Genomic DNA, 16,226 nt, shown 5'->3' with positions numbered 1-16,226 from the left:
GGTGTTGGTAATTTTTGTGCCAATCGCCCCCAATCGTGTAATTATGGCTAGAAATTTGACACCTGGGTGCAAAGACAGTATACTTCAAAAAATATCGCCCTAAAAAATTATTTTTCCCTCAGTTTAGGCCAATACGTATTCTTCGACCTATTTTTATTAAATAAAATCGCAATAAGCGTTTATCGATTGGTTTGCGCAAAATTTATAGCGTTTACAAAATAGGGGATAGTTTTATTGCATTTTTATAATTTTTTATTTTTTTTTACTACTAATGGCGGCGATCAGCAATTTTTTTCGTGACTGCGACATTATGGCGGACACTTCGGACAATTTTGACACATTTTTGGGACCACTGTCATTTTCACAGCAAAAAATGCATTTAAATTGCATTGTTTATTGTGAAAATGACAGTTGCAGTTTGGGAGTTAACCACAGGGGGCGTTGTAGGAGTTAGGGTTCACCTAGTGTGTGTTTACAACTGTAGGGAGGTGTGGCTGTAGGACTGACGTCATCGATCGAGTCTCCCTTATATAAGGGATCACTCGATCGATACTCCGCCACAGTGAAGCACGGGGAAGCCGTGTTTACATACGGCTCTCCCCGTTCTTCAGCTCCGGGGAGCGATCGCGACGGAGCGGCTATAAACAAATTGCCGCGCCGTCGTCCCGCATAGCTCCCCGAGGGAACCCGACCGCCGCATGTAGTGGGGGGGGTCCCGATCGGACCCCCAACCCGCTAGAAGGCAAGGACGTACATGTACGCCCATTTGCCTGTACGTGCCATTCTGTGGACGTACATATACATGCGGCGGTCGGGAAGTGGTTAAAGTGTGTGGGCTTGTCGGCCACAGTTAGCCGCTCATAGGTGTAAAAAAAAAAACAAGAATCGGCAGATTTCTGCCGCTGACATTCACACCAGGGTAAAACGCCAGTGCGAATGTAGCCTAATACGATCATTCCAAACTCCTCGCCTAACCACTAATCGCTACTTTTTGTTGTTGTTGTTGTACAGGGAGTAAAGTGCAACTTTGTTGTGTTGCTGGTGCCATGGCTGAATGAGACTAAAATCTTGCATCAGTTGTGTTCACAAGAAGGTCTGTATGTTGTGAAAGCTTTCTATTTGTATTACATATATTATTTTTGTCATGTTGTTACCTCATATCTGCCTCTTATTTGGTCTCTTTAGATTTTATAAACAATGTGGCAGAGACATCACCTTCAAATCAGGATAAGCTTTCATCAAATACGGAGGTATAACAATTTGTATTATTGTGTAGCCCTGAATACGGATTAAGACTATATGCACACTGAAGCCCATAAACTGAAGTTTTTGGGAGTTTGGGTGTTTTTCTTAACGGCCCATAAACTCCTCTCTATGTTATCCTATGTGTCCATGCACACATGGACGTTTTTTTAAATTATTATACACGATTTATATAGCGCCAACAGTTTACGCAGCGATGTACAATGTAGAGGGGGGACAGCACAATTACAGTACAGTTCAATACAGAAGGAACAGGAGGGCCCTGCTCCTAGAGCTTACATTCCAAAGGGAGGGGGTGGTGGTACAAAAGGTAGTAGCTGCAGAGAATGATTTGATGGTGGCCGGGGGACAGTTGTTAGGTTGGTGTGGTGTAGGTGGAGAGGTTACGGGCTGATCAGACATACCGGGGCAGAGAGTTCCAGAGGATGGGAGAGGCTCTGCAGATGTCCTAAAGGCGAGAATGGTAGGAGGTAACAATGGAGCTAGAGAGCAGGAGGTCCTGGGAGGAGCGGAGGGGATGATGTGGGCGATATCTGCAGATGAGGTTGGTGATGTAGATGGGGGCAATGTTATGAATGGCCTTGTAGGTTATGGTTAGCATTTTGAATTTTATACGGTGGGGAAGGGGAAGCCAGTGAAGGGATTGGCAAAGAGGAGCAGCAGTCACGGATCGGTTAGTGAGGTGTATTAGTCTAGCAGCAGAATTCATAATAGACTGAAGGGGGGATAGCCTGCGTAAGGGTAGGCCATTAGGGAGAGAGTTGCAGTAGTCAAGGCGGGAAATAATCGAGTGAATAAGTTGCTTTGTGGTGTCATTAGTCAGAAAGGGTCGAATTCTGGAGCTGTTGCGGAGGTTAAGGGGGCAGGATTTGGATGTGGGGTCAGAGTCAAGGATTACACCCAGGCATGTGTGGAGGAACCAATGGTTGTGTTGTTGATCTTAATGGTAATGTTTTTTGGAGGTTTATGAGCTGTTGTCTGAATGCCCTAAAATTGCGTTCAAGAGCAGTCCTGAAAACGCCAGACGCCGGTAAAAGCGGTTATGCAAGATTTAATGCTGTAAACAGAGCGTTAAGCCTCGTCAGGTGTTTCTCTGCCTCTATTCAAAAATCAATGGTTACCTATGGGAGACCATTGATTTAAATAGAAGTTGCACCAGAAGTCGGATCATGATGATCTGACTTGCGGTGCGACTTGTGTGCTGAGGATGAAGGGGAACCCCTCACCAAAATGAAAAACACTTGGCATAAAGGGGACTTCCAGATTCCGCTAAGCCCTCACGCGCAGACCCCGACAACCACCTGCCAGGGTCATCGGGAATAGGCCCTTGTCCTCATCAACATGGGGACAAGGCGCCCCCCTGTCCAAAAAGCTCAATCCCCCCTACCCCCATGTTAAGGGCATGTGTTTTTTTTTTTTTTATTTGAGCGTCCTGTGTGCATGGAGCCTTAGCCTTGATATAATAGACATTTTAGTGTTGCTTATTGTAACAACATTAATTTTCTTTTTTCGTTTAGGATGAGCTGCTTGAGACATTGTCATTATTTAAGGAGTTTGTGACAACTTACAATAAAACATATCAAAATGATGAAGGTTAGTCCAACTGTCTAGTTGCAACTTTGTGTTTATTGTGTTAACTTGCAGTAGTAATTTTCTAGCAGTTTTGGTAATGTTATTTTGTTATGTTTGTTATATTATTAATTATAATGCCACATTTATGCCCTAGCAATAATGAATTGTGCCAATAAAGAGAAAGCAAACCATGAGATGCATACAGAGAGTACAACCTACCTGCTCATCACTTCAGTTCTCCCAAATTATCTTACAGAGTGACACATGAGACGCACTTTGAACAAACTGATAAGAGGCTTGAAAGAGCTCAGCTATGAGGAATGATAGTTCTTCACTTTAAGGTCATCACAGAGGACAAAGGGGGAAAAAGAGATTTAATCTCCAAATAAGGAAATTCTTCCTCACAGTAAGGCCCCTTTCACACTGGGGCGGGAGGTGCGGTGGCGGTATAGCGCCGCCATACCGTCAGACTTGCCGCGGGATTCGGCTGCTAGCGGCGCGGTATTACCCCTGCTAGCGACCGATAAAGGGTTAATACCGCCTGCAATGCTCCTCTGCAGAGGTGCATTGCGGGCGGTATTGCCGCGGTTTCCCATTGTTTTAAATGGGAAGGAGCGGTATACACACCGCTCCTCTCACCGCTCCAAAGATGCTGCTTGCAGGAGATTTTTTTCTCTCCTGCCAGCGCATCGCCTAATTGTGAAAGCCCTCGGGCTTTCACATTGAGAAGGCTGGGCAGGAGTTTTTCAGGCGCTATTTTTTAGCGTTGTACCGCCTGAAAAACTCCTCAGTGTGAAAGGGGCCTTAGAGCTGTAAAATGTGGAATAGACTCCCTCAAGAGCTGGTTGTGGCCTGCTTAGTAGATTGTTTTAACCACTTCAGCTCCAGAAGGATTTGACCCTTTAATGACCAGGCAATTTTTTGCGATACGGTACTGCGTCGATTTAACTGACAATTGCGCGGTCGTGTGACACTGTGTCCAAACAAAACTGATTTCCTTTTTTTCCCACAAATAGAGCTTTCTTTTGGTTGTATTTGATCACCTCTGCAGTTTTTATTTTTTGTGCTATAAACAAAAAAGACCGCCAATTTAAAAAAAATATATATTTTTTTTTACTTTCTGCTATAATACATATCCCAAAAAATGTATAAAAAAAATAATAATTTATTCATCAGTTTAGGCCGATTATATATTCTTCTACATATTAGGCGTATGTTAAATGGGTTTGCACAAAAGTTATCGCGTCTGCAAACTACGGGATAGATTTAGGGACTTTCATTTTATTTTTTATTTTTTTACTGGCGAAAGCAGCGATTTGTGATTTTGCAGTGGACAAATCTGACCCCAAATTACACTTTTTGGGGACCAGTGACATTATTACATTGATCATTGCTAGAAAAATGCACCGATCAATGTAACAAATACACTAGCAGGGAAGGGGTTAACACTAGGGGCAATCAAGGGGTTAACTGTGTTCCCTAGGTGTGTTCTAACTGTAGCGGGATGGGCCTACTGGAACATGACAGAGATCACTGTTCCCGACCACTGGGAACGGTAGATCTGTCATCTGGCAGAACGGGGAATCATCTTGCCTCTCCTCACCGCGATCACGGGTCTCTGGCGGACATCTAGTGCGCGCTGTCCTCCTCGCACGAACTGACATACAGGTACGTCGGTTTGCGCAGGAGAGCCACCACAGTATATCTGCATGAGCTGGTCGGTAAAAGTGGTAAAAAAGGCCTGGAATCTTTCCTAAATGCACATAACTGGATACTAATGATTCTATGTAAAGTTGATCCAGGGAGCTGCCTCTTTGGGGGATCAAAAAGGAATTTTCTAGCAGCCTTCCATGGCAGTGCCCAACACCTTTCATCCCAGTATATACGCAGTAGTAGTGCACCTGGCAGACGAGGATAGGTGGAATTGGGGTTAAAGGCACTATGCTTGCTCATTGGAAAACTGAGCCACTCATCTTTCCTAAATGTGAGGTATTTTGTCTTTTCCCTTTGTTTCCTGTCACCACAATGGTGGAGAGGCAGCCACCCATCCTTGCTTTGATGGTACTAGTTGTACCCAATCTGTACCAGGTGTTGCCACCTCTGCTGTTGCTTTACATTGGGCAGAATGAACAGGCGAGTTGTAGCTTGCTTTCATATGTTAGTGATGGTAGTTCTGGACCCGTGTCAGGGGACATGCTGGTGGCATCACATTCAGAAGTAAATTAGCAAACAAGGCTGTGGCAAAGGTGGACAAGAGGAGTGGGGGTTGTTGCCTTAGCAGAGGACGTGTATAGTGTGGCATACAGCCCGTCATTTTTTTTTTTTTAAAAGGTGCCTTCAACTTTCTTTTCCTTATGTCAAAATAAAAAAGGGAGATTCATGCCATCAATCAGGACAGTGTATGTTTATTGAGCTTTGGTGCAGGATACCAGTGGCTCTAAGTTAATTGGAGCCTAACTATAGGCTTACATTTGGTTAGCTGACTGTGTTAAAGGAGAAGGCCAGCCGTTCAGGTTGTTTGGCTGGGCTTTGCCTAAGGGCCATAGGCGTGAAATTAGTTTTGTACTCCTGTGACCCGTTTTCAGCAGAGAGTGATCTGGAGTGTCATCCTGACTCTGGAAGTCTGGATCCGCCAGGTGCCTGGACTGATAGGATAGCCGTCTCAGCTCTCTGCTGAGGCGGCCGCTCCCCGCCCCTCCACAGATTAGCGCTCCAGTCAGCGTGGAGGAGCAGAGCAGAGAGCTGCTGATTGATAATCAGCAGCTCTCCTCTTGGAGAGCCGGGAGAACCGAGCCATCAGCGATGTTCGATGGCTCAGTTCTCAGTGCAGAGACGCCGGGGGGCAGCAGATGCACCATCGGTGCATTGCTGCATCCACCTAGGTAAGTATAATTGGGGGGGGGGGGGAGCCAAACCCATACTTCTCTTTTTAAATGCCTGTTCCTTATTTTGTGTATGTGATTCTTTGTACACTTACACAGACCACAGCCCTGGAAGACAAGAAAATACTAGTTACTTTTAGTCTGAGCCCTTGTAAAGTCTTAGGCTCTGCTTAAAGCGGAGGTCCACTAATTTTTTTTTAAATAAAGACACTTACCTATCCAGGGCGCCAGCGATGTCGGCGCCCGAAGCCGATCTATCGCTCAGCTCTCGTGTGCTGTCACGCTATCTTCGGTAAGGAAATTCACCTCCTAGCTCACTACTGCGTATGCACGACTCGCGCTGCGCTATCCCACTGGTCCCTGCTGTCTTCTGGGACCTGTGTGTTTCCCAGAAGACATCGGGGGGCAAAGGAAGTGGTGTAGATACTCTCGGGTGGCTCGGGTATCTATGCCCGGCATTGGGAGCAAATACCTTTATTGCACAGGTATTTGCTCCCCCCTAAAAAAGGGAGCAAATGGGACACCGGAGGGGGGAGGGTTCCGAAGTTTCATTTTTGGGTGGAACTCCGCTTTAATCTTTAAGAGCCTTAGTTTGTTACAATTTCTTTCATCTTCTTTAGAGGCTTATGTGAGGAGAAAGAAAGTTACCGCTCCAGGTGGATTGTGTTAGGATGATCAGTATGGTCTCAGAAGATCAAGGGTGCTGGCAATGCACAAGGCAACAAATGGAAAAAGAAAATATGACAGCCGCACTCCAAAAAAAACAAGCTATGATTAAGCACTTCTTTATAGTGCGAAACGCGTCAGCTGTTTTACTCTCGTGTTTTGTGCTGTGACTTGTAGTGCATTTTTCCTTTTAAAATAAAGACAACCATCAAGGTTTTTTGGAGTGCGGCTGTCCATATTTTCTTTTTCCATTTAGAGGCTGGGTTGGGGTTAAATTGAGGATTTTTGCGACCATCTCCCTAACTAGGATTTGGGAGCTATTACTAGGACCAGTTGTCGGTATGTTGCAAAATGGACTTTGAGCTTCGACTGTTACAGATTCTATTTATAGACAAAACATTGCATGCTGTGCACAATAGAGGCTTTTGGTTAGGTATGTCACTCTATTCTATTTGAGGCAGAGGTGGTGGTGTCTGTCTTCTGGGGATGTGCAAGAATGTGTTGTTTTTTCCCCCCCATGCTTATGTCTATTCAAGTTTTACTTGATAGTGATTTTGCTTCCTATTCTTTGTACAATTCACATATTCTACGGTTCCGCCTCTATCTGCTCCCAGTAGCCATGACCTGTATGTAATACTTTTGCAATGTTATATTTTCTCATTCACATAGCAAAACATACGTCTTCCTTTGCTAGGCAGTGATAAGAAGGGGACTGGTGCATTAAAACTAACTAAACTAAACTTCTTACAACAGAACTTCAGTTCTGCTTAAATAAACCCTCTCTGTACTGTGCTGGCAGTTCTCATTAAACTAGATTGGAACACTGAGGAGGATTTCCTGAAACTGGAGCACTCAGAATCTGATGTAGCTGTGCATAGTAACCAGTCCGCTTCTAACTTCAGCCTGTCTTGGCATAGGGATAAAGGGCCTGATTCCCAAAAAAGCTGCCTAACTTAACTTTCAGCAGTTAAGTTACACTGACTTAAAATCTCTACCTAAGTGCCTGATCCACAAAGCACTTACTTAGAAATTTCAGGCCGTGTAACTTAAGTGCCTCCGTCGCAAGGCGGTCCTCCTCTCCGGGGGGCGTTTAAAATTTAAATGAGGCGCGCTCCCGCGCCGGCCGTACTGCGCATGCGTGTGACGTAATTTTCCCGACGTGCAGCGCGCGAACGTAATTGACGCCGGGCTTTGTGGATTGCGACGGGACACTAAAGTTGCGACGGGTGAAAAAAAATATACGCGCCGGGAAAAACAAATAATTATAAAAAAAAATGACAGCGTTGCTCAGCATGCATTCCTGAGAGGGAGAACTCCATGCCAATTTTCAAAGAAAAAACCGGCATGGGTTCCCCCCCCCAGGAGCATACCAGGCCCTTAGGTCTGGTATGGGTTGTAAGGAGACCCCCCCACGCCGAAAAATCGACGTAGGGGGTCCCCCTACAATCCATACCAGACCCGTATCCAAAGCACGCTACCCGGCCGGTCAGGAATGGAAGTGGGGACGAGCGAGCGCCCCCCCCCCTCCTGAGCCGTGCCAGGCCGCATGCCCTCAACATGGGGGGGTTGGGTGCTCTGGGGCAGGGGGGCGCACTGCGGGCCCCCCCACCCCAGAGCACCCTGTCCCCATGTTGATGAGGACAGGACCTCTTCCCGACAACCCTTGCCGTTGGTTGTCGGGGTCTGCAGGCGGGGGCTTATCGGAATCTGGGAGTCCCCTCAAATAAGGGGGCCCCCAGATACCGGCCCCCCACCCTAAGTGAATGGATATGGGGTACATCGTACCCCTACCCATTCACCTGGAGGCAAAAAGTAAAAGTTATTAAACACACAACACAAGGGTTTTTAAAATAATTTATTATTCTGCTCCGGAGGCCCCCCCTGTCTTCTTTATTAGCTCTAATACCAGGGGGGGCTTCTTCTTCCGCTCTCCGGGGGTCTTCTTCCACTCTCCGGGGGGGGGCTTCTCCGCTCTCCGGAGGGGGTTTCTTCTTCCGCTCTCCGGGGGGGGGGGGGTCTTCTCCGCTCTCCGGGGGTCTTCTTCTATCTTCGCCGCTCTCCGCTGTTGACTCGGCGAACCCCGGTTCTTCTGCAGCTGTCCGGTGCCTTCTTCTTCAGCGCTGGCTGCCTGCTATCTTCGTGTGTTAGCTCAATTACTAACAGGCAGCCAGCGCGGTCTTCTGTGACGTCAGGTTCTTCTTCTCCCCTCTTCCGATGTTGACTCGTCGCCTCTTGACACTGCAATGATGGAAGCGCGCCTTGCATCCCATTTATATAGGCATCACCGTCCCATCATGCTCCGGTAGGTACCCACGTGGTGGGTGCACGTGGGTAGGCACCCACCACGTGGGTACCTGCCGGAGCATGATGGGACGGTGATGCCTATATAAATGGGATGCAAGGCGCGCTTCCATCATTGCAGTGACAAGAGACGACGAGTCAACATCGGAAGAGGGGAGAAGAACAGAAGAGAAGAAGGTGACGTCACAGAAGACCGCGATGGCTGCCTGCTAGTAATTGAGCTAACACACAAAGATAGCAGGCAGCCAGCGCTGAAGGAGAAGGCACCGGACAGCTGCAGAAGAACCGGGGTTCGCCAAATCAACAGCGGAGAGCGGCGAAGATAGAAGAAGACCCCCGGAGAGCGGAGAAGCCCCCCCCCCCCGGAGAGCGGAAGAAGACCCCCGGAGAGCGGAGAAGCCCCCCCCCGGAGAGCGGAAGAAGACCCCCGGAGAGTGGAAGAAGAAGCCCCCCCTGGTATTAGAGCTAATAAAGAAGACAGGGGGGCCTCCGGAGCAGAATAATAAATTATTTTAAAAACCCTTGTGTTGTGTGTTTAATAACTTTTACTTTTTGCCTACAGGTGAATGGGTAGGGGTACGATGTACCCCATATCCATTCACTTAGGGTGGGGGGCCGGTATCTGGGGGCCCCCTTATTTGAGGGGACTCCCAGATTCCGATAAGCCCCCGCCCGCAGACCCCGACAACCAACTGCAAGGGTTGTCGGGAAGAGGTCCTGTCCTCATCAACATGGGGACAGGGTGCTCTGGGGTGGGGGGGCCCGCAGTGCGCCCCCCTGCCCCAGAGCACCCAACCCCCCCATGTTGAGGGCATGCGGCCTGGCACGGCTCAGGAGGGGGGGGGGCGCTCGCTCGTCCCCACTCCCATTCCTGACCGGCCGGGTAGCGTGCTTTGGATACGGGTCTGGTATGGATTGTAGGGGGACCCCTACGTCGATTTTTCGGCGTAGGGGGGGTCTCCTTACAACCCATACCAGACCTAAGGGCCTGGTATGCTCCTGGGGGGGGAACCCATGCCGGTTTTGAATTTAAAAATTGCCGTGGAGTTCTCCCTCAGGAATGCATACCAAATGCCGTCGCTTGAATGGGCCTTTACAAGGTGTGACTAACTTTCCACATTGTAAAACCAGCCCTAGTTTTGCGCAAGCAAATCGGAACTTACGCAGAAATCACAGTGCTGAAAAGCTGATGAAAAGCGTTGTGGATCTGCTTAAGTCCTCATTTGCATACTCAAAGCTGCATTTCCATGAGAAATGCCCCCAGCGGCGGATGCGGTACTGCATCCTAAGATCTGACCGTGTAAGTGTCTTACACATGTCAGATTTTCTGCCTAACTTTGGAAAAAGCCTTTTGAGGATCGTTTCCAAAGTTAGGCACAGACTGAACAGCAGTTCCGCCTGCGTATCTCTTTTGGGAATCAGGCCCAAAGTTCTCTGAACTTGGGGCCAGATTCAGATACATTTGTGTATCTTTAGGCGGGCTTGGCGCATTTCATATGCGCTACGCCACCGTAACTTAGCAAGGCGAGTACTGTATTCTGAAAGAACTTGCGCCTTTAGTTACGGCGGCGTAGCGTATATGGGCTGGCGTAAGCCCGCCTAATTTAAAATAGGAAGGAGGTGAGTGTGTTTTAGTATAATGATCCGTGACCCCATGTTAATGAGGTGCCGAAGGCACGGGGCATGCGCCGTCCGTGGACGTATCCCAGTGCGCATGCGTCAAAATCACTTTGGCTACGCCGAACACTGCCTACGACGTGTACGTAAGTTACGCACAGCCCTATTCGCGTACGACTTGCGCTAACGACGGAAAATTCGACGCTGTCCCGACGTCCATACTTAACATTGCCTTTGCCTCATATAGCAGGGGTAACTTTACGCCGGTCCGGCGCCTTACGCAAACGACGTATATAGATACGCTGGGCACAACTACGTTCGTGAATTTGCGTATCTAGCTCATTACCATATTCGACGCGTAAATCTACGGAAGCCCCACCTAGCGGCCAGTGTAAATATGCAACTAAGATATGACGGCGTAAGAGACTTACGTCGTCGTATCTTAGCCAAATTTCGGCGTATCTTGCTTTCTGAATACAGAAAAAAGATACGCCGGTGCATCCTAGAACTTATGCGGCGTATCAATAGATACGCCAACGTTAATTCTTTCTGAATCCGGCCCAGTGTATCTGTACTTTATGCTTGTGAGAAGAAACTCATTCTGTCCTCACTTTGTCTGGGGATGAGCTCCCTTTTCAAATTGTTCAAAGTAACTTGCAGTCTGCCCAGAGGCCCACTCCAAAGATACCTCCAAAAAGTAAGAAATAGATTGTTTTATTTTAAGGTGTACTGTGTGACTAGGAATACGTATCAAACATAGTATTGTATTTATAAAAAGAATATGAACTTTTCATGCTTTAAAACATCATGGGCTAGATTCACAGAGAGATACGACGGTGTATCTCCTGATGCGCCGTCGTATCTCTGACTTAGGCTGGTCATATCTATGCGCCTGATTCATAGAATCAGTTACGCATAGATATGCCTAAGATCCGACAGGTGTAACTGTGTTACACCGTCGGATCTTAACTGCAATTTAAAAATGGCCGCGGGGGCGTTCTCGCTGATTTACACTGAGAAATATGTAAATCAGCGAGATACGGCAATTCACGAACGTACGCGGACCCGACGCAGTGTTGTTACGATGTTTCCGTAGCGGTTTTCCTGGCGTATACTTACCCCTGCTTCTATGAGGCGCAGCCAATGTTAAGTATAGCCGTCGTTCCCGCGTCGATTTTTTTTTTTTTACGTCGTTTGCGTAAGTCGTTCTCGAATACGGATGGACGTCATTTACGTAAGCGTCAAAACCACTGACGTCCTAGCGGACGGTGCATTTAAATCGGCGCGGGAACGCGCCTGATTTAAATAGTACACTCCCCCTAGCCACGTAATTTTAATTCCGCCGGGGGATTTACGATCCGCCGCCGCAAGTTTGGAGGTAAGTGTTTAGTGAATTAGCCACTTGCCTCTCAAACTTGCGGCAGCGGATCTTAAATCACATAGATCACGCGGATCTAAAGATCCGCTGATCTATGAGAATCTAGCCCCATGTATATTACTTCTGTGCAAATGGAGCAAAATTGAATGTTATTTATGTCTATTTTCTCTCCAGGTCTAATGATATTCATTCATATAGAATAGAGCAAACCTGGAAAATACTACATTGATACCACTAGTTGGAGCTGTCGATATTATATTAAATAAGTACCAGTAGTTCCAATTATACTATAAGAATTTTCTATGGTACTTGGCTCCATCTAGTGACCCAATGCTTTTTCAGTTATAACTATAATCTAAATAATTAGACCAGGAACTAGTCTAATGGCATTGTTTTTTTGGGGGGGGGGGGGGGGGGGGCGTGCCCCGATTTGCACATGTACAAGCAATTTCACTGGGTGAATAGCTATGACATTTTTTATAAATCGACCCCTTATCATCCATCCTTATTCAGAAGAAACAAAAACAATGTTTTAAAACTCAGAGCAAGTTATACCAGGTAGAACTTGAGTTCTTTATAGAAGAGATTGCTTTTTTGTCAGAAATTGTCTGTACAACTTTTCATAGTATAACTTAAAAAAAAAAAAGAATTCTGTCAGTTATGCGAAACATTTGCATTTTTAATAGGTCATCATCTTATGAGCATGAAATCTGCTTTATGTTTTTTCAGAGGCTCTGGGACGTTTGCGCATATTTTCTGAAAATCTCAAGAAGGCCAAAGATATACAGGAGAAGGACCAGGGGACTGCTGAATATGGCATCACTAAGTTTAGTGATCTTACAGGTATTGGCAAGAAAAGCAATTGTTCTGAAACATCTGGTTGGGAATAATAAATCTACATAACACTGGGAAGTAATATGAAGATGTTGTAGATGTTTTGTTTATTGCTATGTCTGTAAATATATATTTTAATACCATCCCATGCTGGCACTACTAAGATGGATTTCTAAGGCCCCTTTCACACCTGTGGAACGTTCAGTTTTTTCAGGCGGATCTGAACTGGCGCTCCATACATCTCTATGGAGCGTCAGATGTCAGCGGTGACATGTCCACTGACACCCGATCAGCCCCGATCCTCTCTGCTAAAATGTGACGGATGCAAACCCCTATTTTGGCAGACCGGATTGGATGAAAACTAACAGACGGTTCGTTTTAATCCGATCCTCCATAGAGGAGATCTAAAAAAGTGTGCAGGGACCAACCTGTCACCTGCCTGCTCAGCAGGGATCAACGGAGCGATCCCCGCTGAGCAAGCGGATGTTTAAAAACAGATCGTCATGGGCTCCGCAGGTGTGAAAGGGGCCTTAGGGCTACGCAGCAGCTCTTTACCCGGATGGAGACTTATTGCAAGCAACATTGATTTTTAGCTACAGGATTCGTTTTGAAACCAGCTACATCGAGTCTTTCCTCCTTTCTTTATCTTCTATTGAGGGACACCTCATTTCATATTCATGAACCATGTATTTTGGTGTCACCTACAGGAGATTGGACACTAGCTACAAAAACTGAAGGTCAGCCCCATAGGGGATTTAACTCCTCCTCTAACCATCCTGCACAGCTTAACCACTTCAGCCCTGGAAGAATTTACCCCCTTCCTGACCAGAGCACTTTTTGCAATTCGGCACTGCGTCGCTTTAACTGACAATTGCGCGGTCGGGCGACGTGTCTCCCAAACCAAATTGACGTCCTTTTTTTCCCCCCACAAATAGAGATTTTTTTTGGTGGTATTTGATCATCTCTGCGGTTTTTTATTTTTTTGCACTATAAAAAAGTGACAATTTCAAAAAAAATGTTTTGCTATAATAAATATCCCCAAAAAATCTATAAAAAAACGATTTTGATTTCCTCAGTTTAGGCCGATATGTATTCTTCTACATATTTGTGGTAAAAAAAAATCGCAGTAAGCGTATATTCATTGGTTTGCGCAAAAATTATAGTGTCTACAAAATAGGTGATAGATTTATGGAATTTTTTTTATTTTGTTTTTTTATTGGTAATGGCGGCGATCTGCGGTTTTTAGAAATTCTTTATTTAAGAAGGAAGAACATGTGGGAATACAGAGACATCTCTGAAGTACATTTCAGTCAGTAACACAATTCCAAACATATATATCACACTGCATATAATAGATAGTCTGCTTACTGAGGGGACTCATAGAGCTTATCCAGGGAGCAGGAAACCTCTGCACCCCGCATGGCCATGTTTATGGCCTCCGCCGTGTTTTGATTTTCTTTTTGTTTGAAAAAATAAAATAAAAAATAGAGTTCGAGCCTGGTGAGAACCGGCTCTACAAGCACAGCACACCCATAGTACCAGAAAAGTGAGAAGCAAAGGAAAAAGAAGGAAGGAGACCACAGTAAGGAACAAAAGGTAGAGGGAAAAGAGAGAAGGAAGGAAAAAAAGGGGGGGCTGGGGGAGAGAAGGAGGGACGAGAAATACCATTCAAATGGGAATGGGGCGAGCAGGAGTGTCAGGACACCCACTAACACACAGCTCCTTTCTCTATCTGCAAAGTTGAGTGTCCTGACTCTCCTGCTCGCCCCCTCTCCCCTCAAGAGGCTTTCTTCACACCAGGGAGAAAGCCACGCATTACTGTGTGGAGTTACAGACAGAAGAACGGGAAGTGAGGATTTCTCAGAAGAAATAAGGACATTTAAAAGCAAAATGGAAGGATGAGGTAAGTGAAGGAGGACTGCACTAAGGTAAAGGAAGCTATTTAGGCAGTGGCGGCTGGTGAAGTTTTAGGATGATGTTGACGGCCGCTATTTGTGCTGTAATAAATTTTTACATATAAAAGAAATGTTGTTAATAAGTGGGTAAGCAGGGGGGGGGGGGGGGGGTTGTTGACGGCCGATATTTTCGTCGCAAATGAAGTATAAATAATTATTTATACTTAATAAGGTGGGGGAATTGACGCCCGCTATTTGTGCAGTAATTCTTACATATTAAAGACATTTTATAATAAGCTGGGGGGGTTTGTGTTCGCCGCTATTTCCGCTGAATATTAAATATAAAAAAAATTATTTGAATGAGCGGGGGGGATGGTTATGGGGGGGCCGTTTCGGCCGCTATTTCTGCCCAATGTTAATATTTTCGCCGATTAAATATAAAAAAAAAAATTTGAATAAGCAGGGGGGGATGGTTGGCCCCTATTTCCAGTAGCTATTTCTGCCGAATATTACATATAAAAAACTTGAATAAGCGGGGGGGAGGGGGGGCTCTGTTCCGCTCACTATTTTCGCCCAATATTTTATATAAATAAACTTTCAATAAGCGGGGGGTGGTCCGTTGTGCCGCTGCTGCTATATTCCATCGCGCCGGAAGCAAGTGGCGCGATGGAACACGCCACAAAGGCTTTTTTTGGCTGCCAATGTAGCACCATGTCTGCAATCCCGTGATTGCACAGACGTGGCGCTACCCATACAGCACTGTGCCCGGCATCCCGGACACAGTGCACCAAAGGACCTTTTTTGGATTTTTTTCCCTTAAAGGGACATTTTTAAATTAAAACATTATTTTTTTTTACTGACTGGGGGAGGGGGGGCGGCGCACGGGCACCCCCTATGGATGGGCCGCCACTGTATTTAGGGGAAAAAAAATTACCTTTACAACCCCTTTAACCACAGAAGCGTTAAACCTGTAGTGAAAACCCTGGTTTGGCACTTTCCACAGACAATCTGAAATGCAGTCAACAGGAGAATTTTAGGGGCAAAAAGCTTCTGGAAATGTCAGATGAATGTACAGGGAAGGTAACAATCCCCGTTTTTTTAAATGGGGTAAATATTACAAAAAAGAAAATTTTTTCTTTTGACGAACAGAATTTGAATCTGAATTTTTACCTTTCTAAAGTTTGTACATTATTTTAACTTGCGTTGTCTTGATTACAAAAATAAGAAAAAAAAACATATTATACTTTGTTTTTTGTTTTGTTTTTTCATTTAGGAGGTATACAATTGCACAGAACCAGACAAAACTTTAATTTGTCCTAATGGTCCCTTGTGCTTTAAACAACCTTTACAAAGTAATCTTTGTTCTGGGCGATGTATTCCTTGACTCCTGAAAATATTGGTCCCAGCAGAATCATTACATTTTTAGTTTATCTACTTAGGTTTTGCAGGTAATGGTGGCAGGCATAGAATGAAAAACCTCCTTTTATAGTTAGAGACAGGTTAGGAGCATCTACAGTTGTGCCTGCAAAAGCATATCTTACCTCTGTTCTCACAATTCACTTTTATTATTGACTCTATTCTTCATCGTAATAAATATCTTTACCATTATCACCAAAATTACTTTCCATAACGTTATAAGCACCATGGGACCCTGGCCTGCCCTGTCCCTTCACATCCATTCAATGTCATAGTATTTGAAAATGGAAAAAAAATTGGGAGCAACTGCGCTAATAAACTAAGAAGTAAACAAAATCAATGCTACTAAATAATGCTCATATATAAACAAGTGAAGCTGCACCTTACTGTAAACATTTGGAC

The 16,226-nt window shown here is 45.6% G+C and overlaps 1 protein-coding gene across 1 annotated transcript in view; it reads left to right on the top strand.

Moving 5' to 3' along the window:
• The window catches only part of CTSF (cathepsin F), a 63,685-nt gene that overhangs the window by 17,458 nt on the left and 30,001 nt on the right, over positions 1–16,226 (top strand). Inside the window, exons 3-6 of the mRNA XM_040328832.1 lie at positions 1,012–1,093; positions 1,186–1,250; positions 2,781–2,856; positions 12,409–12,522. Coding sequence (XP_040184766.1) covers positions 1,012–1,093; positions 1,186–1,250; positions 2,781–2,856; positions 12,409–12,522 — 337 coding nt within the window. The remainder of the gene's footprint in view (positions 1–1,011; positions 1,094–1,185; positions 1,251–2,780; positions 2,857–12,408; positions 12,523–16,226) is intronic.

The sequence above is a fragment of the Rana temporaria genome, chromosome 11 (assembly GCF_905171775.1).
Source record: "Rana temporaria chromosome 11, aRanTem1.1, whole genome shotgun sequence".
Taxonomy (NCBI): Eukaryota; Metazoa; Chordata; class Amphibia; order Anura; family Ranidae; genus Rana; species Rana temporaria.
The sequence above is the reverse complement of the archived record's forward strand: the minus strand, read 5'-3'. Positions and strand labels throughout refer to the sequence as shown.